The sequence below is a fragment of the Lithobates pipiens genome, unplaced genomic scaffold (genome assembly GCF_037356315.1).
Source record: "Lithobates pipiens isolate NorthernLeopardFrog02 unplaced genomic scaffold, aLitPip1_a1.2 Scaffold_16, whole genome shotgun sequence".
NCBI classification, from domain to species: domain Eukaryota; kingdom Metazoa; phylum Chordata; class Amphibia; order Anura; family Ranidae; genus Lithobates; species Lithobates pipiens.
The window spans coordinates 644,579,597-644,604,345 of record NW_027507748.1 but is presented as its reverse complement, the minus strand read 5'-3'; the positions used below and the strand labels follow the sequence as shown (position 1 = coordinate 644,604,345).

Genomic DNA, 24,749 nt, shown 5'->3' with positions numbered 1-24,749 from the left:
TCTTTAAAAGCCCCACCATCTGTCATATATCTTACCTTTGCTGCAATATTAAGCTGAAACACCTATCCAGCTGTAGTAACTCCCAGCATACTATACTATACTACAGTCACTTGCAAGGGAGATTATGCAGTAGGAGCATCAACAACTGGTCACCAGGGAAAAAATGAAGACCACAGAGGGTGCAGCCTACCATGTGCCCTCTCCTGTCCATGACTGCACTGAACCCCGGGCACCTGTTCTGTATCTCCCTTGTCCCTGTCCGACACTCAGTGGGCAGGGCCAGATTAAGAACATCATGGGCCTGGTGCTGAGGATTTTGGTGGGGCCTTTTATAAACAATAAATAAAAATGCAAACTATTTTTTGTTATAACAAATTAAATTAAAGAGAGAGAGGAAGGATGAGAGAGAGAGAGAGAGAGAGAGAGAGAAAGGGGATGAAAGAGGTGTGAGGGGTAAGGGAGGGAGGATGAGAGAGAAAGGGGGGGGTGAGATAAAGAGGATGCACATGAGCATGTCTGGGAATGGCATCAAGGCAGCCTGGCCAAGGCAAGTGACCGAAGGCACAAAACCCAGAAGGAAGACCGGGTGAAGATGGAAGTGCCCGGGCCCTGCCGTATTGATCACAGCACAGCACTGGAGGGCTCAGTCTGACCATTTAAGTGTGCCCTAATGTGCTAATATGCTGTGCATATTTGTACATTATGGCATAACCTACCCCAGGGCCTCAAAAGAGTAGTAATGTTAGAAAAGTTTACTACCTCTTTAATATCACAGGAGTCTCTCATGGGGACCCCTACTGACCCTGTGGCCCTTGGGCAGTGCCTAAGTGCATAGTTGTCAACATTTCAAAAATAATTTCAGGGACGCTTTTTTTACAAGTGCTATATTTAGAGTAGCTGACATCCCCCGTGTTCCTCTATACATCACAATAGTAATTACAAAATTAAATAAGTACTAATAATGGGGCAGAACAAATATGAGGACTGGGAGATTTCCTTTGGTTGAACTGACAAAAGTGCCCATTCTAGAGCTGGTAACATTGAGGATATTCAGTATAATTTTAAAGAACAGTTTTTGTGGGTAAGAGGCATATGGGAGGAGTATGGATGGTATAAAAGTGGGAAGTATGTGCAGGTGAGGGAGAGGAATGTGGAGAGTCTAACAGTGGACACTATGCACATGAGAGGAGTGCAGAGGGTATGGCAGTGGGCAGTATGCACAGCAGAGCAGTATAGAGGGTATGACATTGGGCACTATGTATAAGAGAAGAGTGAGGAGGGTATGACAGTGGGCACTATGTACAGAAGAGAAGTGTGGAGAGTAGGACAGTAAGCAGTAATTACAGGAGAGGAGTGTGAAGGGAGGGTATAACGGTGGGCACTATGTATAGGAGAGAAGTGTTGGAGGTATGACAGTGGGCACTATTTATAGGAGAGGAGTGTGGAGGGTATGACAGTGAGTAGTATGTACAGGAGAGGAGTGTGGAGGGTATGACGGTGGGCACTATGTATAGGAGAGGCATGTGGAGGGTACGACAGTGGGCACTATTTACAGGAGAGAAGTGTATGACAGCGGGCACTATGTACAAGAGAGGAGTGTGTAGGATATGACAGCAGGCGTTATGTATAGGAGAGAAGTGTGGAGGGTATGACAGTGAGCAGTATGTACAGGAGAGAAGTGTGGAAAGTATGACAGTGGGCACTATGTATAGGAGAGAAGTGTGGAGAGTATGACAGTGGGCACTATGTATAGGAGAGGAGGATGAAGTAATCTGGGAAGGAAAAATGTAAAGGTTTGTGGAAGGATGTTTAGGGACTGTGTAGTGGTTAAGCGGGCCATACATGGATTGAAATTACACCAATTAAGCAGACACCAGCCATAGTCGATCTATGTATGGGCTAGCTGGTTTTACACAAGTCAACCTATTAACCGACTTGAGTACAACCAGCCTGTCAGGTTTTCCCCAAAACAATCAGTGCTGCCAGCTATAGTTAGCAACACTAATCATTGTATTCACTGGCAGAACACAATAACACTGCGGGAGTGATTGCCACATTCACAGGTCATCAGGTGAGAGGGTGTGTGGGAACAGGCTGAGGAGAGATACTAGTCAGTCCCTGGGTAGGCACTGGTTAGTATCAGAGCCAGATACACACAGGTTACATACGCCACGATCGTTAGAGCGAGAGCAATAATTCTAGCACTAGACCTCCTCTGTAACTCTAAACATGTAACCTGTAAAAAAATGTAAAGCATCGCTTAGTACACAACAAAAAATCGTGCTAACTTTAGTGTTTTTTTTTTTTTTATGAATGAAACAGTTTCTTTCCAAAAAAAAGTTTGAAAAATTGCTGCGCAAATATCGTGTAACGTACAAAGTTGCAAAGACCACCATTTTATTCCATAGGGTGTCTGCTAAAATAAGGTATAATGCTTGAGGGTTCTGAGTCATTTTCTAGCATAAAAAAATGATGATTTTTACATGTAGGAGAGAAGTCTCAGAATGGGCATGGGTGGCAAGGGGTTAATTATCATAAGTAATATACAAATAATTATTATAAGCACTGTGAGTTCATCCTCTCAGGCCGTGTACACACGCGGGGACTGTTCGCCCAACTTTGTCCATCAAACAGTTTCGGCAAACAGTCCGCTCAAAATTAGCATGGACGGACATGGCCACACACGACGTACGAACAGTTTGCTGAAACCGTGCGCGATGACGTGAACGGCACGTACGACGGGACGAAAAATACGACGTCCTATACACTGCATTATAACTTTCGGCGTGAAAATCCTTTCTGAGCATGCGCGCAACTTTGTTTGACGAACAAGCCTACACACGCGGGGACTGTCCGCTGAAACAAGGTTTCAGCGGACAGTTTTTCGGAATTTCCGAAAAACCTTGTTCAGCGGACTGTTCGCTGAAACTGTCCACTGAAAGCCCACACACGAGCGGACTGTCCGCTGAAACTTGGTTTCAGCGGACAGTTTCAGCGAACAGTCCCCGCGTGTGTACGCGGCCTCAGTCTGCTGCAGAGTGTTCCAGCTTGTATTTAACCACTTGCTTACTTGGCACTTAAACCCCCCTCCTGCCCAGACCAATTTTCAGCTTTCAGCGCTGATGCACTTTGAATGACAATTGCACGGCCATACAACACTGTATCCAAATGAAATTTTTATCATTTTTTTCCCCACAAATAGAGCTTTCTTTTGGTGGTATTTAATTACAGCTAGGAGTTTTATTTTTTGCTACACAAACAAAAAAAGATGCAAAAAATAAAAATTATGTTTAATAGTTTGTTATAAAATTTTGCAAACAGGTCATTTTTCTCCTTCATTGAAATGCGCTGATGAGGCGGCACTGGTGGGCACTGATAGGCTGCACTGATAGGCACAGTTAAGGCGACACTAATAGACACAGATAAGGTGGCACCGATAGGCACAGATAAGGCAGTACTGATGGGCACAGATAAGGCGGCACTGATGGGCAAAGATGGGCACAGATAAGATGGCACTGATGGGTGGCACGGATGGGTGGCACTAAGGGGCACTGATAGGTACCACTTATAGTTGGGACTGATGGGCACTGATAGGTGGCTCTGATAGGTGGCACTGCTGGGCACTGATGGGCACTGGCAGATGACACTGATGGGCACGGATATGTGGCACTGAGGTGCAGCACTGTTGTTGAAGCAGATTGTGGGCACTGATAGGTGGCACTGTGGGCACTGATGTATGGCACTTATGTATGGCACTATGGGCACTGATGGGTGGCACTGCTGGGTGGCACTTTTTTTAATATCTGGGTGGTACTGGCAGGGGGCAGGTGGGCACTGATAAGCTGGCCGTGATCGGGACTAATGTCCCCATCACGGCCGCCGGTGATCGGCTTTTTTTTTCTCTCCTCGCGCTGTCAGCGCGAGAAAGAAAAATAGCCGATTACGGCTCTGTTTTGTCACATGATCAGCTGTCATTGGCTGACAGCTGATCACATGGTAAGGGGTCGGGATCGACCCCTTGCTCCGATCCGTGATCAGGCGAGTCTCATAGACTCGCCGATCGTGCACGGGACGGCGTCAATAGACGTAGTCCCGGCAAAGCAGGTCCACGCTGTAGCCGTCATTCGGCTATAGCGCGGATCTCTAGTGGTTAAACTGGCCGCTCTGTATGTAGCTTCTGACAGGCTGCGCAAGGAGCTCCGTATCTCCGGAACCATAGATGATAGAAGCCCCATATTTTAACCAGTGCTGGAGTGGGTCTTTAGCTACTTATCCCCCCCCCCCCCCAAATATGGGGTCTCTGTGAGGATTGATCACCAAGCTACAATCCTTGAAGTCAATCTCTTTTTTTTTTGGGCAAATGGGCCTATCTTGAGAAAGGGGCCTGGAGCTGCAGCTCCAATAGCCCCTATGTTAAGCCGGCCCTGTCAGTGGGATCTGCACAGGAGATCTGACCTGTGGGAGCTACTAGGAGATAAGCTATCACTTGTAAATGCAGAAGCTGGACTTCAGCGTTACCAAGTGATAGTGGTGAGCAGGGAGCAGAAGACCTGAGCCAGAGGTGATGGAACTGAGTTCCCTCTAGTTCCTGCTGAAAAAAAGCACTGGTCGTTGTCCTGTTGGAAGATGAACCTTCACTCCAGTCTGAGGTCCAGAGCGCTCTGGAGCAGGTTTTCATCAACGATATCTCTGTATATTACTGCATTCATCTTTCCCTCGATCCTGTCTAGTCTCCCAGTTCCTGCCACTGAAAAACATCCCCACAGCATGATGCTGCCACCACCATGCTTCATTGTAGTGGTGGTAATGGCAAGGTGATGAGTAGTGCCTGGTTTCCTCCAGACATGAGGCTTGGCTTTCAATGTTTGTTTCATCAGTCCAGAGAATTTTGTTTCTCATAGTCTGAGAGTCCTTCAGGTGCCTTTTGGCAAGCTCCAGGCGGGCTGTCATGTGCCTTTTACTGAGGAGTGGCTTCCATCTTGCCACTCTACCATACAGGCCTGATTGGTGGAGTGCTGAAGAGATGGTTGTCTTTCTGGAAGGTTCTTCTTTTGTCCACAGAGAAACGCTGGAGCTTTGTCAGAGTGACCATTGGGCTCTTGGTCTCCACCCTGATTAAGGCCCTTCTCCCCCGATCGCTCTGATTGGCCGGGCGCTCACTCTGAGAAGAGTCCTGGTGGTTCCAAACTTCTTCCATTTACAGATGATGAAGGCCACTGTGCTCATTGGGACCTTTAATGCTGCAGATTTTTTTCTGTACCCTTCCCCAGATCTCTGTCTTGATAAAATCCTGTCTTGGACATCTACAGACAATTCTATGGCATTTATGGCTTGGTTTGTCCTCTGACATGTACTGTTAACTGTGGGACCTTATATAGACAGGTGTGTGCCTTTCAAAATCATGTCCAATCTACTGAAAAAGTAGAACTTCAGTATAAACATCTCAAGGATGATCAGTGGAAACAGGGTGCATCTGAGCTCAATTTTGAGTGTCTCGGCAAAGGCTGTGAATACTTATGTTAAATGTGATTTTTTTAATTGATTTTTTTTAAAGGGGAGGTCCAGCCTCGGTGAAATTTTTTTTATTTTTTTATTTTATTTTTTTTAGCTGCTAACTTTTAATATTAGGGCACTTACCTGTTCAGAGAGCCCGCAATGTCAGCACCCCATACACATTTATGTTGCAGCTGTTTTCCATGATTATGGACAAAGACAAACCCCAGGGGACACCTATTTTTTATTTTGATTCCATCCATCCTTTGGTTGACACCTGGAGGAGCCCTGCTAGATCCACTCCCTCAGTCCCCTTGCTATGCTCGTGCCACTGCCATTGTTTGGGAAGCTAGCCTGTTGCACCTTGGTATTGCCTATTGGTAAGTGTGGGACCTAATACTGGTAAGGTCCCCCTTCCTCATCATGTTGTCTAATGATGCACATTATAATAGCACATACCTATAATTGATGTTTTTCTATTTTAGATACACTGCTAATGTACCATTTCCTAAAGAAGCGAGCATTGACTCGCTAAACACGTAGAGTTTTAGATGTCATGTATCATATTATATGGATCTTTGCAACAGATGTGTTCACATCATATTATGTATCCTACCCATTACCAACAGTTTTTACCTTTGATGTAAAACCATGTATGATTACCTTTATATACTCAATAAAGTAACTTTTTACATATGTTGGCCTCACAGTGTTCATCTGTACAAAGTCCCAGGGCAAAAAAAAACAAAATTTTGTTTCTGTTATGTATTATTTAGGGATGGAGGTGTATCAATGGTAGCATTAGACCTATTCTTTGCTTCTCTGAAAAATAAAGCATAGAGACATGGATAGGTGAGTTTTCTTGTAATATTACAATTCAATTTAATAGTGTTTTTGGTATGCGGTGTGCATACGCAGTGAAGAGACACTTTAAAGTGTAAGCTTCTTGGGGGCAGGATTGATGTGAATGTACAATATGTAAAAGTACTGCATAAATTGTTGGTGCTGCATAAATACCTATTATACAGTCACGTCTCCAGTGGCCCGGGTTTCCTACCTTCTCTCCGTTCCAGTACTGCAGTCTCTGCTGAAATCTTCAGCAATCAATACTTCTGGGGGTGTCAGATGCCTGTGTTGGCTACCATACTGTAATTTCAGTCTCCAACCGTTATGTATTTGTAAGACATGCCAATGACACAAGGGTCTGTGGGTAGAATCTCAAAAAACAGTGGGGGCCACAGGCATCCGACATACCTGGAAAAAATACCTGGAAAAAAGAAGTGCTTAAAGTGTTTCTCATGCCCCATACACGCGGTCGGATTTTCCGACAGAAAATATTAGATGGGAGCTTTTTGTCGGAAATTCCGACCATGTGTAGGCTCCATCGGACATTTTCCATCGGCAACAACAAAATCTGTTCTGGTAAATTCCGACGCACAAAGTTCCACGCTTGCCCAGAATCAAGCAAAAGAGCCGCACTGGCTGTTGAACCTTATTTTTCTTGGCTCGTCGTACGTGTTGTAAGTCACTGCATTCTTGACGTTCGCAATTTCCAACCAACTTTGTGTGACCATGTGTATGCAAGACAAGTTTGAGCCAACATCCGTCTGAAAAAATCCATGGATTTTGTTGTCAGAATGTCCGATCGTGTGTACGAGGCATAATGGTTTGATTTTTTTTTCTTAAAATAATAAACACCTCATATTTACTTGCAATGGTTTTGCACAGAGCAGCCCTGATCCTCCTATTCTCGGGCCCCCCGCTGCTTGCTCTGAGAGCACTTGTGCATGTTCACTCCCAAGCCACCTCTGCATGTCTATGGGACACACAGAGCATGGCTCAGTCCTACCACCCGCTCCCTCCTCACTGGCTGTGATTGGCTGCCGCTACTGTGTCTCAGCCAATAAGCAATGAGAGGCCCCAGAGAGCTGCTGCTCTCATGCACATCATGGATTGAGATCGGGCTCCAGTGAGTATTGGTGGGGCTGAGGGGGGTTTATTACCTTCATGCATAGAATCAGCAGTATATAGCAGTCTTGTGACTTCTATAAGTGTACAGCCGAGCACTGGTTAAAGCTTGTAGGAGGGGTTTTCATTCTCATCTGACTATCCTATGAGGATGCAGGACCTCGGACCCTCTGTCTGGGCAGTGCTGATTTGCCCTGTGCTGATCACATACACCCCCCCCCCCAAAAAAAAAAAAACTCTTTAGCAATACATACCAAACTGAGCATGTGCAGAGTACCCCGAGAATCTGATGGATTGGGTATAGTAAAAGAAGGGGAGGAACAGAGGAGAAATGATCAAACTAGAAAAACACCTCAGGTTCCACAGTGAGTATAACAGACATACTTTACTGCATATACAGACTGATTTTACTGTAGTGGGTTTAGTAACACTTTAATGGCCCTGTAAACAAATTTTCATGAAATTGTTTTTTACTGTGTTTTTCTGTCTCTTTGTAACATCCTCCATGAGCTTCTGAACCTCTCCTTTCCCCTTAACTTTTATTTATTTGCAACGAGCAGTACACCTTGTGGTCCTGCACTGTTCTATGCATACTACACATCCCATAGTCTCTAGTTCATCTCTTGAGTGGTCAAGAGAGAGTAGCTACATTCCCACATACAATGGAAACATGGACGTAGCACCCTTTAGTGTGCAACTAGTGTAGGAAAATTTACTTGGCTCATGGTAGTTGCATGAGCCTGTTAATTTGGGTGGGTTACTCCAGATCAGGCATGAGGGCTCTGCAAGGAAGGTCTCTGGTGCCTCCTTCTGGTTAAAGAAGCTTGGAGAAGCTCCTGGAAGTTAGTGGGCAGAGGGTAGGAGGTCCTGATCTGCATACTTGTGGGAACCTAGCCAATCCGAAGGCAGAAGGCACTGGCAGGGTGGTTGAGTCAGCCCTAAATATCATGGCGCCTGAGAAGCAGGGGAGTCGTGTGGAAGATGGAGTGCTGAGGTTGCTGTCGTGAGGCCTGGGAGGGGACCTCAGGGCTGGGGGCTCTACCTCTAGACAGGAGCTGAAGAAAGGAAGGGGAGGAAGCCTTAAAGAGGGATCTCCATTACCTCCATTACCTCTTGTGCAGAAGACATCCTGGCTATTATGGGAAGATCTGGACAGTAGGAGGCCTGAAAAGAAGTTTTGCACAGTGCAGCAGGAATCAAGGGATAGTGTGAGTACCTTAGCACACACAAGGGCATACAAAGGGAGAGACTGCCAGATGTAGCATACTTTCCAGGAACAATGTCATGCTCGATCCTAATCCCTTGTTCTGGGGCATTATTAAGAGCAGCAAGGTGGGGTGGTGGTCACTATACTCCTACATACAGGGGGAGCTATATTAATACGGGAACTTTTTTTTTACCTTAACGCAATGAATACGTTAAGGTAAAAAAATGTTTAGATTTTAAAATCACTTTCAGAAACTTTTATAGAATTAGCTCAGCTCACTCCTGAATTCTTTATATAGACAAATGAAACAGGCTGATAGCCATGGGGAACGAACTGTAATGTAGAAGGCAGAAAAAAAACATGAAACAACCAATTTCTATAACATGAACTAACCTTCTAGACATTGATTTTGAGTTTAGGAACGCTGCTTATGTGTTTGGCATTAGCAGGCGCTCTGCTCTAAGCGTCTTGTTAAGTTCGTAGGGGAGTGCTAGCTAAACTACATTTCATTAAACCAAAAAAAGATACATTTATCTTCATTTTGTACTGCAAGTATTCTCAGAAGGGTAACAAACGAAATCTTATAAAAACAGGCTAAAAGGAAAGTTATTCCATTTTCACCTAACACTTTATTAAAGTGGTATTAATCCCACAACCAAACAATTAAAAAAATGCAGCTTACCAATTCTTAGGTGTGGTGGCTGCATTCGTTTTCTTTCTTAAGGCCAATTCATACCACATGCAGTCCAGTGCGTTCTATGGTTTCCAATGGCATAGTTCACACTGGTGCTTAAGGTTCCAGTGCGTTCTAGTTCCAGAAAAAAAAAGTAGAACATGCTAAATTTTTTCTGAACTGGACTGTACTGGAACGCTGTAAAATGCATCAAAAATGCACTGTAATGCACCTAAATGCATCAAAAAGTCACTGGAACGCACATGTTCTTATTTAACCACTTAAGCCCCGGAACATTTTGCAGGCCAAAGACCAGAGCACTTTTTGCGATTTGGCACTGTGTCGCTTTAACTGACAATTGCACGGTCATGCGACGTGGCTCCCAAATAAAATTGACGTCCTTTTTTTCCCACAAATAGAGCTTTCTTTTGGTGGTATTTGATCACCTCTGCGGTTTTTATTTTTTGCACTATAAGCAAAAAAAGAACGACAATTTTGAAAAAAATGCATCATTTTTTAAATTTTGCTATAATAATTATCCCCCAAAAATATATAAATTAAAAAAAAAATTTCCTCAGTTTAGGCCGATACCTATTCTTCTACATATTCTTAGTAAAAAAAAAGTGTTTATTGATTGGTTTGCGCAAAAGTTATAGCGTTTACAAAATAGGGGATAGTTTTTTGGCATTTTTATTAATAATTTTTTTTTACTAGTAATGGCGGCGATCAGCGATTTTTATCGTGACTGGCAGTAAAGGGGTTAACCACTAGGTGGCAGTTTAGGTGTTAAGTGAGCCCTGAGGAGTGTTTCTAACTGTGGGGGGGCGTGGCTGTGTATGACACGTCACTGATCTCTGCTCCGGATCACAGGGAGCAGAGATCAGTGACACTCTCTCACTAGCCAGAACGGGGAGATGCTTGTTTACATTAGCATCTCCTCGTTCTTCCTCCCCATAAGACGATCGCGGGTATCCCCACGGCGATCGAGTCCACGGGACCCATGATCAGACTCACGGAGGTCCACACGCGATGGCACGGCAGCAAATTTAAAGGGACGTACCTGTACGCCCATTTGCCTGTCCATGCTATTCTGCCGACGTACATCGGTGTGCGCCGGTCGGCAAGTATTTAAGGTCAAGAGCCAGTTCACACCATAGAAATGCAGTCTGGATGCTTTTCTGCATGCGCGTTTTTTAAAGTGTTTTTGATGTGTTACAGTGAGTTTTTGATATAGTCCAATGCACTTTTCCCCCTCTTTTTTCTTAATCTTAAATAAGGACATGTGTGTTCCAGTGCATTTTTTGTGCGTTTAGGTGCATTGCAGTGCATTTGTGATGCTTTTTACAGCATTCCAGTACAGTCCAGTGCAGAAAAAATCCAGCATGTTCTACTTTTTTTCTGGAACTGGAACGTACTGGAACTGCAAGCACTGGTGGTAACTATGTCATTGGAAATCATATAACCTACTTTGTATGCATTTTTGATGCATACAAAAACTGCACTGGACTGCATGTGGTGTGAACTGGCCCTGAGAAAAAAAAGGGGAGTAAAAATGCACTGGACTGCATCAAAAACACACCAGGAATGCACTGGGACGCATCAAAAATGCGCATTGGAGAAAAGCATCTGGAACGCATCCAGACTGCGTTTCTATGGTGGGCCCTTATGCCTCGTACACACGATCCGTAAATCGGACGACAGATCGTCTGAATTTTTCCACTTTCTAATCGCAAGTAGAAATTGAACAGGTTACTAAAGTCACGAAAATTCTTGTAACACAGAAAAAAAATGTGGAAGTGATGTCATGTTGTGATGTATTTGTATTGTATTTTCAGACGACAACTGTACTGACTAAATTAAAATCGTACAAGGAAAATTTTTGTGCTTGTCCGATCGGATAATATCGGATGAACTGTCGTGATCGGCTATCGAAAGCTCTGTACTAACAATCAGATTATCATAGGATTGATTTGAAACCGGTATTTTTTGTACGATTTTTGGATCCTGCGTACAGGCCATAAGGCTTTTTTCATTTATTTTCACCTGGTGATCTAATCAGTAACACACCTCCTATCTAAGGCCCCACACCTGTTTCATTTTCTTCTTTATGTGTTTATTTTTCATGGGTTTTCTCGTTTATGCCGCGTACACACACACGACCGGACTTTCCGGCAGACTAGGTCCGACGGTCTTCCCGACGGACTTTCGGCGGAGTTGCGACAGACTTTCCGAACGAACGGATTTGGCCACACACGAACAGACTAAATCCCGTTCGTTTTGAACGTGATGACGTAAACGGGACTAAACAAGGAAGTTCAATAGCCAGTAGCCAATAGCTGCCCTTGCGTCATATTTGGGCCGTCGGACCAGCACACAGAACGAACGGTTTTCCCGATTTTAGCCCCATCGGAATTGAGTCCGTCGGATAGATTTGAAACATGTTCTATTTCTAGGTCCATTGGATTTTTTTTTTGAAAAATGATCGGAATAGCCCACACACGATCGGATTGTTCGACGGACTAATCCCTTCGGACCTAGTCTGTCGGAAAGTCCAGTCGTGTGTATGCGGCATGAGGCTACTTTCACAATGCATCGCCTGTCCGTTTGTGTTAAAGCGCCACTAGTTTTTTGTGGCGCTTTTTGACCACTAGTGCCGCTAAAGAAGGGGTTAAAAGCTCCCGTGTTGCTTCTGAAATGCTTTTCAGGCCCTTTGGAAGAGCTGCCCATTCATTGCATTGGGCAGGGCATTTTGGGAGTACTAAATTCAGCGCTCCCAAACCGCCCCAAAGATACTGCTTGCAGGACTTTTCATAATCGCCCTAGTGTGAAAAGACACACCTGAAATGAATGCAAGGCGGTTTTCAGGCGCTATTTAGAGGCTATTTCTAGCGCTAAAACGCTTGAAAACCACCTCAGTGTCAGATTAGCCTAATATTTGCACATTTCTTATGCAACACGCATAGGGCAGTCCATTTATTTCAATGGGCGGCCCTACACGCGATAAAAGCATCAAAGTAAGGCATACATGGGTGGAATTTCGCAAGAATTTTGGTTTGAAAATCTTATCTATGAATTTTCGTTGGAATTTCGCACCATTAGTGGGCTGCAGCAAGAGCCAGTTTTCGTGTGGCAATTGAATTTGAGTAATCGGACACGTTGGAAATTTTTTGAAAAACAAACGATTTTTCTAATCAATAATGGGAAAATCGTGCGAGAAATATAATCGAAAAAGAAATGCGCATGTGCAAGAAAAAAAAAAATTCTCGGAAAAAAAAAGAAGATTCGCAGCCACGAAAATTATTTTCTGTAGCAACAGGAGGTGAAATTGAAGGCTTGGTTGGTCGAATTTCGAAATCAATGGTGGCACAGAACGCAATGGAATTTCTGATTTTCAAAAGAAAATTCTTTTGAAATTTGACCATTTATGGCCAGCCTAACTCATGAAGCTTTTTTGCCTTGTTCCAGCTCACACGTTTTTATTGCACATTTCACCACAGAAGTTTGGGTCAAACATGTTTTGGGTCAACACTAACAATTCATGGCATCGCAAGTGTGACATGCATTTTCATGTGTACAGGAATACACAAAGAAATGTACACATACCCAGATTGCTTCCGGACCGCCCTGCGTACATTTAACGTGGCAGGACGGCACGGGTGCGCAAAATCACGTACCTGTACGTGATTTTGTGCATGTGGTTTAGGGTAGCGCGGCTGCTCCCACTGTGAGTGGACACGGAGAGATGGATCAGCAGTGTCCCGCCTATAACAGAAACAAAGAAAACTTATTTTTTTTTTCAAATGTCTTTTAGTTTGTTTAGCAAAAAATAAAACCCCAGAGGTGATCAAATACCACCAAAAGAAAGCTCTATTTGTGGGAAGAAAATGATACAAATGTAGTTTGGGTGCAGTGTTTGGGCTATTGTCATTCAAAGTGCGACAACGCTGAAAGCTGAAAATTGTCCTGGGCAGGAAGGGGGGTAAGTGCCATGTATTGAAGTGGTTAATGATGAATTCTGTTCATAGCACAACGTTTATAAATGTATTCATTAAGGGCTGATTCACACCACAAAAACGCACTCCAGATCCATTTCGGGTGCTTTTCTCCATGCGTTCTGGTGCATTTTAGATGTGTTTCCGGATGCTTTCCAGGTGCTCTTTTCTTTTTATTTTTTTTCATTTTTTTTTTCACTGTACTGGGCCCACTGTATTTTTGATACATTCCAGTGCATCCCTGATGCGTTTTACTGCGTATCAGTACAGTCCAGTGCAAGAAAAATGCACCATGTTCTACTTTTTTTTCCTGGAACTGGAACGTCCAGGAACTGGCTGCATTGGTGTGAACTATGCAATTGGAAACCATATAACCTACTTTCCATGCATTTTGATTCAGAAAAAAACACATTGGACTGCATGTGATGTGAACTGGCCCTTAACTGCAGATTGTTTGTGATCGCATATTAGTGTACTATTACTCAGTTACATAAAATATTTCAACAAATGGTGTGTTTTTTGTCTTCTTTTATAGTTATTTAATAACACGAATGCTGGAAAGGCTTTTACTATTGAGCTATTGCTAACTCTTCAGCTGGTTCTATGTATATTTGCCTCCACTGATGATCGAAGGACAGATAATATGGGATCTCCAGCTCTGTCTATTGGTTTTTCTGTGACTTTTGGACACCTACTTGGAGTAAGAATTAGATATGTTCATTACTAGTTGTGAAAGCAATGGGATTATATGTATTTCTTTTGTTTTTATTATACTTTTAAGCATATCTAAAACCAAAGGCAATATATATTGCAGCTTATCGGTTCTTAGAAGTGGCGGCTGCTTTAGTTCTCTTTTTTTTCAGCTGTTTTCTATTTATGTTTAACTTTTTATCAAGTGAATAACACACTTCTTGTCCTACTCACTGTATCTTTGTAGGGGACTGTTATTACCCAAGGCTGCTCTCTTGATTTGCGCTACAAACATCCCCTCCTTTCTTTACCTCCATTACATAGGGAGGAGGGGTTAGTAGTTCACAGAAGATAGCTGCATACCTCTCAACTGCCCTGGATTTGCCAGCACCGTCCCGGATTCATCTGGATCATCCTGGAATTGGATGCAAGTTCCAGCATCCCGATGAATCGAAGACCGAGTCCCAGATTGGAGTCCAGTGCCGAAACATGTTCAGCTACTTCGCTCCAGTGACTTGCACTGCAGGGGCGCGCTGGCGTGGGCACCAACAGATTTTTTGTCACCCCGAACCCCTTAACCCTGCACTCAGTACATAGTGCACCCCTCAACCCTGTACTCAGTACATAGCGCACCCCTCAACCCTGTACTCAGTACATAGCGCACCCCTCAGCCCTGCACTCAGTACATAGCGCACCCCTCAACCCTGTAATCAGTACATAGTGCACCCCTCAACCTTGCACTCAGTACATAGTGCACCCCATAAAACCTGGACTCAGTACATAGCGCACATCTCAACCCTGAACTCAGTATGTAGCACACTCTTCAATCCTACACTCTGTGCACAGCACATCCCTCAGCCCTGCAATCAGTATGTAGCACACTCCTCAACCCTGCACTCAGTATGTAGCGCATCCTTCAACTTACATTCAGTACATAGTGCACCCCTCAATCCTACACTTGGTACACAGTGCACACCTTAAAATGGTTGTAAACCCTTACAACACACTTTGACCTACAGGTAAGCCTAGATTAAGGCTTACCTGTAGGTCCAAGAAATATCTCCTAAACTTATACAGCTTAGGAGATATTTGCCCGAAGACAGGCACCGCTGTCTACGGCGCATGCGCCGTAGACAGCGGCGCGCAGGAGCACTAAGCGCGGCATTTTCAACGACGGAGCTGCCGCGCGTGTCGGCTCCCGTGCGCATGCCGAATGACAGCGGCGGAGCTGCGAGACCCCACCGAGAAGATGGATGCGCCGGACTGCAGGGGATAGCGGTGACTTCGCTGGCTCCTGTGCCAGGTAAGTGACACATAATGGACTACTATGCAATGCATAGTAGTCCATTATGCTTTGCCTTTGCAGGGAATGAAATAGGAAGTAAACTCATCAGGGTTTACTTCCTCTTTAACCCTGCACTCTGTACATACGTACATAGTACAATCTTCAACACTGCAGTTTGTACACAGCAAACCTCTTGGCCTTAAAGTGTTACTAAATCCAGTAATATAAAAATAGTTCATTCTGCCCCCCTCCACAGTGCCCACAGGTTATAAATCTTCTTCTTACATTAAAATACTGCCACTATATAACTTTTTGGATGATCTGTATACCACGGTTACATGATAAACTGCACAGTATTTCCAGTGCTGAGAATTCAGGAAGGAGGAGATTTCAACTTCAGCCTGTATACACGCCCACATGTGTAATGCCAATATCATGTGACCTGGCTATCTCTGAGAACAAGTAAATATTCTCTCCAGTGTAAAAGACACAACTGAGCATGTGTGCAGGTTGGCTACCCTGCCTGTGTTAGCTGGCTTTCCCCAGATAGACAGTGCAGGAGGGGAGGATCTGTGCATACAGGATAAAACAGTCTTTTTATACAATGCAGAGGATTAGGGATGAGCCGAACACCCCCCGGTTCGGTTCGCACCAGAACTTTCGAACGGACCCCAAATTCGAACGAACTTTAGAACCCCATTGAAGTCTATGGGACTCGAACGTTTGAAATGAAAAGTGCTAATTTTAACGGCTAATATGCAAGATATTGTTCTAAAAAGGGTTTGGGGGCCTGGCTCCTGCCCCAGGGGACATGGGTCAATGCCTAAAATGTTTTTAAAAATGGCCGTTTTGGCGGGAGCACTGATTTTAATGACGATTAAAGTGAAAAAAAAAAGTGTGAAATATTCCTTTAAATATGGTGCCTGGGGGGTGTCTGTAGTATGCCTGTGAAGTGCCACGTGTTTCCCGTGTTTAGAACAGTCCCTGCACAAAATGACATTAAACGGAAATAACACCATTTAAAACTGCTTGCGGTTTTAATGTTATATCTGGTTCCTGCAATATGGTTGAAAATCATTGAGAAAAATGGCATGGGTAGCCCTCCCTACCCATTACCAGCCCCTTTAGGTCTTGTACGCATATTAAGGGGAACCCCGTACCCATATTAAAAAAAGGAAATGCGTGTGGCCCCCAGGCCCTATATACTCAGAACAGCAGTATACAGGCGGTGCAAACAAGACAGGGACTGTGTAGGTTTGTTGTGTTAAGTTGAATCTGTTTGTAATTTTCAACTGGTACATTTTTAAAGTGTAGCTCCAGTCAAAAAAACTATTTTTAAGCTTTTTGGAAAACATAGGGAAGGGTTATCACCCCTGTATAATTTGTTTTGTCGTCCATCTTTTTTCATCTCACTTGCTGTTGTCTCCTTGCGTTTGCAAGTAGGAGATGTTTGTAAATTGGATGTTTGAAAGTAGGGGCCTGCCCTATATACTCTGCAGAAATGGCGGAACAAGGTGTTGGTTTTGCCACAACATTGTAAGCCCTCAAAGTGACTCTTGGTGGGCGCTGGAGCGCCCTGCTGTGAACGATTATATCAAGAATTGTAATTACATGCCATTGTTGAACAGTGGTAGAAAAATTGACCTTTGGTGGTTGTGGTGCTGGTGCCACAACACTATAAGTCCTCACCGTTACTCTGGGTGGGCACAGGAAGGGGCCCTCCTGTGAAATATTATATCAAGAATTGTAATTACATGTCCCTGTTAAACAGGGGCAGAAAATTTTTGCCTTAGGCACTGCTGCTGGTGCCACCACACTGCAACCTCTCCCATATACTCTAGTTTTATTGCAGGAATTAGCCCTGCTGCAAAGCATTGCATCAAAAATTGTACTTAAACGCCCCTGTTAAACAGGGGCAGAAAAATTGGGCCTTAGGCACTGGTGCTGGTGCCACCACACTGCAACCTCTGCCATATACTCTAGTTTTATTGCAGGAATTAGCCCTTCTGCAAAGCATTGCATCAAAAATTGTAATTAAACGCCCCTGTTAAACAGGGGCAGAAAAATTGGGCCTTAGGCACTGGTGCTGGTGCCACCACACTGCAACCTCTGCCATATAGTCTAGTTTTATTGCAGGAATTAGCCCTGCTGCAAAGCATTGCATCAAAAATTGTACTTAAATGCCCCTGTTAAACATGGGCAGAAAAATTGGGCCTTAGGCACTGGTGCTGGTGCCACCACACTGCAACCTCTGCCATATACTCTAGTTTTATTGCAGGAATTAGCCCTGCTGCAAAGCATTGCATCAAAAATTGTAATTAAACGCCCCTGTTAAACAGGGGCAGAAAAATTGGGCCTTAGGCACTGGTGCTGGTGCCACCACACTGCAACCTCTGCCATATACTCTAGTTTTATTGCAGGAATTAGCCCTGCTGCAAAGCATTGCATCAAAAATTGTAATTAAACGCCCCTGTTAAACAGGGGCAGAAAAATTGGGCCTTAGGCACTGGTGCTGGTGCCACCACACTGCAACCTCTGCCATATACTCTAGTTTTATTGCAGGAATTAGCCCTGCTGCAAAGCATTGCATCAAAAATTGTAATTAAACGCCCCTGTTAAACAGGGGCAGAAAAATTGGGCCTTAGGCACTGGTGCTGGTGCCACCACACTGCAACCTCTGCCATATACTCTAGTTTTATTGCAGGAATTAGCCCTGCTGCAAAGCATTGCATCAAAAATTGTACTTAAACGCCCCTGTTAAACAGGGGCATAAAAATTGGGCCTTAGGCACTGGTGCTGGTGCCACCACAATGCAACCTCTGCCATATACTCGAGTTTTATTGCAGGAATTAGCCCTGCTGCAAAGCATTGCATCAAAAATTGTAATTAAACGCCCCTGTTAAACAGGGGCAGAAAAATTGGGCCTTAGGCACTGGTGCTGGTGCCACCACACTGCAACCTCTGCCATATACTCTAGTTTTATTGCAGGAATTAGCCCTGCTGCAAAGCATTGCATCAAAAATTGTAATTAAACGCCCCTGTTAAACAGGGGCAGAAAAATTGGGCCTTAGGCACTGGTGCTGGTGCCACCACACTGCAACCTCTGCCATATACAAGACCCAGTAAGCCAGAGGATTTTCGGTGGGAAAGGTGTCCAAGTCTGACCTTGCCCCTAGGTATTCCTGCACCATGTAAATCAGACGCTGGCGATGGGTGCTGGAACCGATCATACCTTGGGGCTGCGGACTAAAAAATTGTCTGAAAGCATCAGTCAGACGGCCACCTTCTCCACCGCTCCTTCTGACCGATGCCTCAGCAACACGTTGTCCAGGACCAGGAGTTTGTAACCTCCCAGTCTCTGAGAACGCGTTGCACAGACCTTTCTGCAAGGCCTCCCGGAGATGTCTCATCCTCTGCTCCCTCTGCGATGGCAAGATAAGGTCGGCAACCTTACCCTTGTACTGTGGATCAAGGAGAGTGGCCAGCCAGTAATGGTCCCTCTCCTTGATCCGAAGAATACGAGGATCCTTCCGCAGGCTTTGCAGGATCAGGGAGGCCATGCAGCGTAGGTTAGCTGAGGCATTCGGTCCGGAATCCTCTGGGTCACTAAGGACAACATGATCCGCAGCTACCTCCTCCCAGCCACGTACAAGTCCACGTGTTTCTTGGGACTGTAAATCATCCCTACATGACTGCTGCTGCTGCTGCTGATGCTGATGCTGAGTGCCAGCCTCCACCTCCATGCTGACACAATCATCCTCCTCCTCCTCTTCCTCCTCCTCATCCTCTTCCTGTGTGATGGGTGGCACAGCAGGAACACTGTCTGGATAAAGGGGGCCTTGAGAGGCAAAGAAGTCCTCCTCTTCCTGCCTCTGTTCTGCCTCAAGTGCCCTGTCCATTATTCCACGCAGCGTATGCTCCAAGAGGTGGACAAGAGGTACAGTGTCACTGATGCATGCACTGTCACTGCTCACCATCCTTGTGGCCTCCTCAAACGGTGACAGGACAGTGCATGCATCCCTGATCATGCCCCACTGGCGTGGTGAGAAAAAACCAAGCTCCCCTGACCCTGTCCTGGTGCCGTAGTCGCACAGGTACTCATTGATGGCCCTCTGCTGCGTGTGCAGCCGCTGCAGCATGGCCAATGTTGAGTTCCATCTGGTGGGCATGTCACATATAAGGCGGTTCTTGGGCAGGTTCAACTCCTTTTGGAGCTCAGCCAGCCGAGCACAGGCATTAAATGATCGGCGGAAATGCACACAGACTTTCCTGGCCTGCTTCAGGACATCCTGTAAGCCGGGGTACCTGCCCAAGAACCGCTGCACCACCAGGTTAAGGACGTGAGCTACACAGGGCACATGGGTCAGTTGTCTCTGTCGGAGGGCGGAGAGGAGGTTGGTGCCATTGTCACAAACCACCATTCCTGGCTTGAGCTGGTGTGGCGTCAACCACCTCTCGGCCTGCCCCTGCAGAGCTGACAAAACATCCGCCCCAGTGTGGCTCCTGTCCCCCAAACAAACCAGCGCAAGCACGGCATTGCATCGTTTTGCCTGCGTACTTGCGTAGCCCCTGGAACGCCTATGAAGCACCGCTGGTTCTGAGGACAGAGCACTGGAAGAGGCCATGGAGGAAGAAGAAGAGGAGGGGGTGGAGGAGAGAGGTGTGTCACAACCAATAGTAGCATTTTGGAGGCGTGGTGGCGGAACAACCTCCAACACTACTGCACCTTGTCCTGCATCCTTCCCAGCTGCCAGAAGAGTGACCCAATGGGCCGTGAAAGACAGGTAACGTCCCTGTCCATGCCTGCTGGACCATGAGTCAGCGGTAATATGCACCTTACCGCTGACCGCCCTGTCCAGCGAGGCAAGGACATTGCCTTCCACATGCCGGTAGAGAGCCGGAATCGCCTTCCGTGAGAAAAAGTGGCGATTGGCAGCAGTTGAAGTGCTAGCAATTTAGCCAAGCTAGCATTCAACCGCTGGGCATGTGGATGGCTGGGAGTGAACTTCTTTTGCCGGTCCAGCAGCTGGGGCAGGGACATTTGCCTGCTATAATCGGACGTGGGTGTACCGGTAGCAGAGTTCACGGAAGCACTTGGCTGTGACACACCTAATTCTACACCTTCATTCCTCTCAGAGCAGGTTTCAGAGAGGACTGAAGGTCTAGTGGGGTTGGAGATGCCAGCTGATGAGGAGCAAGGAGAGGTCCGCTTTGTTCTTTGGTGTGGGTCTTTGAGGTACGCTTGCCAACGAGCTGCATGGCAGGTCAACATATGTCTGGTCAAGCATGTGGTGCCCAAGCGGCTGATGTTTTGGCCACATGAGATACGCTTGAGACATATGTTGCAAATAGCAGCAGTGCGATCTGATGCACTCGTCTCAAAAAAGGCCCACACCAAAGAACTTTTAGAATAACGCGCAGAGGCAGCGCTCTGCACAGGCGGAGCTCTGCGGTGTGATTCAGTCGGTGTGCTGCCCCTAAGCTGGCCCCCGGAGGGCATCCTGCCTCGTTGGACATGTGCCTCCTCCTCCTCCTCTCTCCTTCCAGGCACCCACGTGGAGTCAGTGCCCTCATCATCCCCTCCCTCTTCATTGCTGTAGCAAACCTGGCAGTATGCTGCAGCTTGTGGAACATGACTGCCAGATTGCTGTCCTTCTTGAGCATCCCCTCTCTCTGCACTCACGCTACTGCCTTCCTCTAGCTGAGTGTCATCATCAGAGCCCACAAAACACTGGGTATCCTCCTGGAGCATGTACCCAACACTGTGCTCAAAGAGTTCAGGAGACTCCTCAGGAGACTCCTCAGGAGGACGTGATGGGTCTAGGGAAGGAGTCACTGATGATGACATTGAGAGGAGGGAAGACGATGCGTTGGCAGCTGATTTGCTAGTACCCTGAGACTGGGTGAGAGAGGATGAGGAGGATGAAGAGGGCTTGGTCATCCACTCTACCAAGTCGTTGGCATGTTGCGGTTCAACATGTCCAGCTGCCGAAAAGAAGGACAAGCGTGTCCCATGGCCACGTGCTGATGACAATGCACCGCGTCCACGACCAGCACTGTTGTCTCTAGACACAGAGCCTGCTTGCCCTCTTTTAGGAGAGCAGGAGAAGAGCTATGTAGTTGGATATAGCGGTATGTACTGGGTACAGAGCACGCAGACAGCACGCACTATCTCCTAACACTACTGACTGCAAGCTCTATTATAAAAGATAGATCACTAGCTATATAAGTGAGGTGAATATAGCGGTGTATACTGCGGTCAGGGCACGCAGACAATAACCACTACACAACAGCAAGATCGAAAATCGCCCGAAAATGATCGGTGTGTACTGTGTTGAAGGTACACAGAACACCCACTGCTTCAGACGCCAACACACTACACAAGGCCGCCGCGCTGGCGGCCTTATATAGTGTGGGGCGTGCACTACACAGCCTGAGCTATGATTGGCCACAGGCATCCTGCCTGTGGCCAATCATGGCTCTCCTCGCTGCTGGCGCTGCGATTGGCCAAGCATGCGGGGTCACAGTGCATGCTTGGCCAATCATGAGCCAGCAATGCACTGCGCCATCGCAGTGCATTGTGGGCCGTGAGCGCCACACGAATTTGGCGCGAACGGACCAAAATGTTCGGACTTCGCCGAACGGACGAACAGCCAATGTTCGAGTCGAACGTATGTTCGACTCGAACACGAAGCTCATCCCTACAGAGGATTAACCCCTTAAGTTCCACAGTGAGTATAAAAGGCATGCTATGCTGCATATGCAGACTGATTGTACTGTTGTGGGTTTAGTAACACTTTAAACCACTTCTGGACCTGCTCACGATGATATACACCGGCACTTTAAAGAAGAATATCATTGTTATGGCAGCAGCTAGCTGCCATAACTCCAGTATCCTCTTTTTCAGCCGGTGGTCCACTTTCAGATAAAAGTGGTCTCTGCAAAATCACTTTTATCAGTGGATGGGAGAGTGCCCCCTCGCCATGCTCTGGTGGTCTCCGCCACTTACCGGAGCCGTGGGTAGCAGCGGAGATGATCGGGTCCTCTCTCCTACTTGGCTGGCTTGGCTCCATAGCATTGATTGGCGGAAGCGACGTCAAACTTTTTGACCCCAGATCTCATATTTAAGAGGTCCTGTCATGCTTTTTTTCTATTACAAGGGATGTTTATATTCCTTATAATAGGAATAAAAGTGACCCAAATGTATTTTTTTAAAAGGACAATGTCAACAAAAAAAAAAAGAAGGAAAATAAATAAGAAAAAAAATTTCATTCACACTGGCCAGTGCAAAGGCCCCCCTTACATTAGTGGTCAGTGTAAATCCCTCCTTACACCGGTGGTTACTGTCAATGCTTCTATTACATTAGTGGTCAATGTAAACCCCTATTACAGTACATTGGTGGCCAGTGTTGAAACTCCTCTTTATATTGGTAGTCGGTTAAAAAAATCTGCTTTGCCATTGATTACACCCTCCTCTCCCCCAGCACTGCCACTGATCCCAGGAGTTCTAGAATCCTTAGGAGTTTTCTGTCTATTGATGGGTCCGCTCACCTCCCGAGCCCATGGTATATAGGCAGTGATGAGATCATGTGCTGTAACCTCTAGCACCCAATTAGTGAGCAGTACTACTGTACAGTAATCTCTAGCAATCAATCAACAAGCAGAAATCATGTGCTGTAACCTCTAGCAACCACTCAGTAAGCAGTAATGATATGCTGTAACCTCTGTCAACCAACCACAATCGCTGCCTGATCTGATACAGTAAATAGAATTTGATTCTGATAACACTTTTGTTGATATACCAGTTCAGTACACATGAAGTGACAAGGACACTGGAATTTTGAAAAGATCAACAGGTATTTTCAATACTTGCGGAAAATGTATTTAGTCTGGAAAAAATACCCCCTAGGTGCTTGTAGTCCAAATCAATACAACAGTCTGGCTGGTTCTCTGTAGATACAGTGTAGTGTGTGGGAATTGTCATCCTAGGACTGAAAGTGTGCTACTGTCAGGATCACCAGGTAGAACTAAAGGAATGAAAGTCTGAAAGACAAATCTAATGCAGCCACCACATCTAAGGACTGGTGAGCTACAATACATTGAATTATTTGTTCTTGGGTTTAAATCTCCCATAAAGGGGATTTCTACATTTTAACAAACATTTTACAAGAACACTTATTCAGGCAGTAGAGGATGCTCCACTGCAAATCTTTGCCAGTCTAAGCCCTTGTACACATGGTTGGAGATTCCGACGGAATGTGTCCTATGGGATCGTTTTGTCGGATAATCCGACTGTGTGTGGTATGCATCAGACTGTTTCCGTCGGAACATCCGTCGGACCCAATTTTCCAACTTGCGGGAAATATTTTCCGACAAACTGCTCTGATTGGACATACTCCGATCATGTGTAGAGAATTCCGATCGGACCAAGTGCCACACATGCTCAGATCAATTTCCTACATCAAAGCTATTGGCTACTAGCCTGAACGTAGTCCCATCGTAACGAAATTACGTCATCACGTTCTGAAAGATCGGATTTTCCGACAACTTTGTCCGACTGTGTGTATGCAACAGTTTTGGACAAAATCCGTCGCACAAAATCCGACAGACAAAATCCGACGGATTTGGTTGTCGGAATCTCCGACCGTGTGTACAAGGGCTAAGAGGTGATCTAGAGCAGCCTTGAAATGATGACCAGCAGGAGAGATTAAACATATGTAATGATATTTGGTCCAAATAAAAGTTTTCCAATGTATTGCAGGGAGATAGGGGAAAATGAGAACCCATTAAAGTGGTTGCAAACCCTTTACATGATATTCTGATCCTTTATTGAATAGCCTTGTTGGAAAGTTTCATCAATTAGCAGCTGCAGCCAATGAACTGCAGATACCGATCAGTGTATTCTGAGTCCCCATTGTCAGAATAGAATGACATGCACTATATTATATATATATAAAGTATTGGGACACCTGCCTTTATACGCACATGAACTTTGATGGCATCCTAGTCCATAGGGTTCAATATTGAGTTGGCCCACCCTTTGCAGCTATAACAGTTTCAACTCTTCTGGGAAGGCTGTTCAGTAGAACACATTTGGGATGAATTAGAGCACTGTAAGCCATGCCTTCTCATCCAACATCAGTGCCTGACCTCACAAATACGCTTCTGGAAGAATGGTCAAACATTCCCATAGACACACTCCTAGACCTTGTGCACAGCCTTCCCAGAAGAGTTGAAGCTCTTTTAGCTGAAAAGGGTGGGCCAACTCAATATTGAACCCTAGGGACTAAGACTGGGATCCCTTTAAAGTTCATGTACGTGTAAAGGCACGTGTCCCAATACTTTTTGTAATATAGTGTAGCAGGTGATATTCCTCTATTCACCTCGCTTGTGTTGATGGGGGCATCTGTTCATTTTTTTTGATCTGCCCGCTGGCTGATT

General features: G+C 45.5%; 1 protein-coding gene across 2 annotated transcripts in view; it reads left to right on the top strand.

Annotated features, from left to right (window-relative positions):
• Positions 1-24,749, top strand: part of LOC143984038 (aquaporin-2-like) — a 62,521-nt gene that overhangs the window by 14,510 nt on the left and 23,262 nt on the right. The window contains exon 2 of one of the 2 annotated variants that reach the window (XM_077484312.1): positions 13,869-14,033. The exons of the other annotated variant lie outside the window; for it this stretch is intronic. Coding sequence (XP_077340438.1) covers positions 13,869-14,033 — 165 coding nt within the window. The remainder of the gene's footprint in view (positions 1-13,868; positions 14,034-24,749) is intronic. 2 annotated transcript variants of the gene reach the window in all.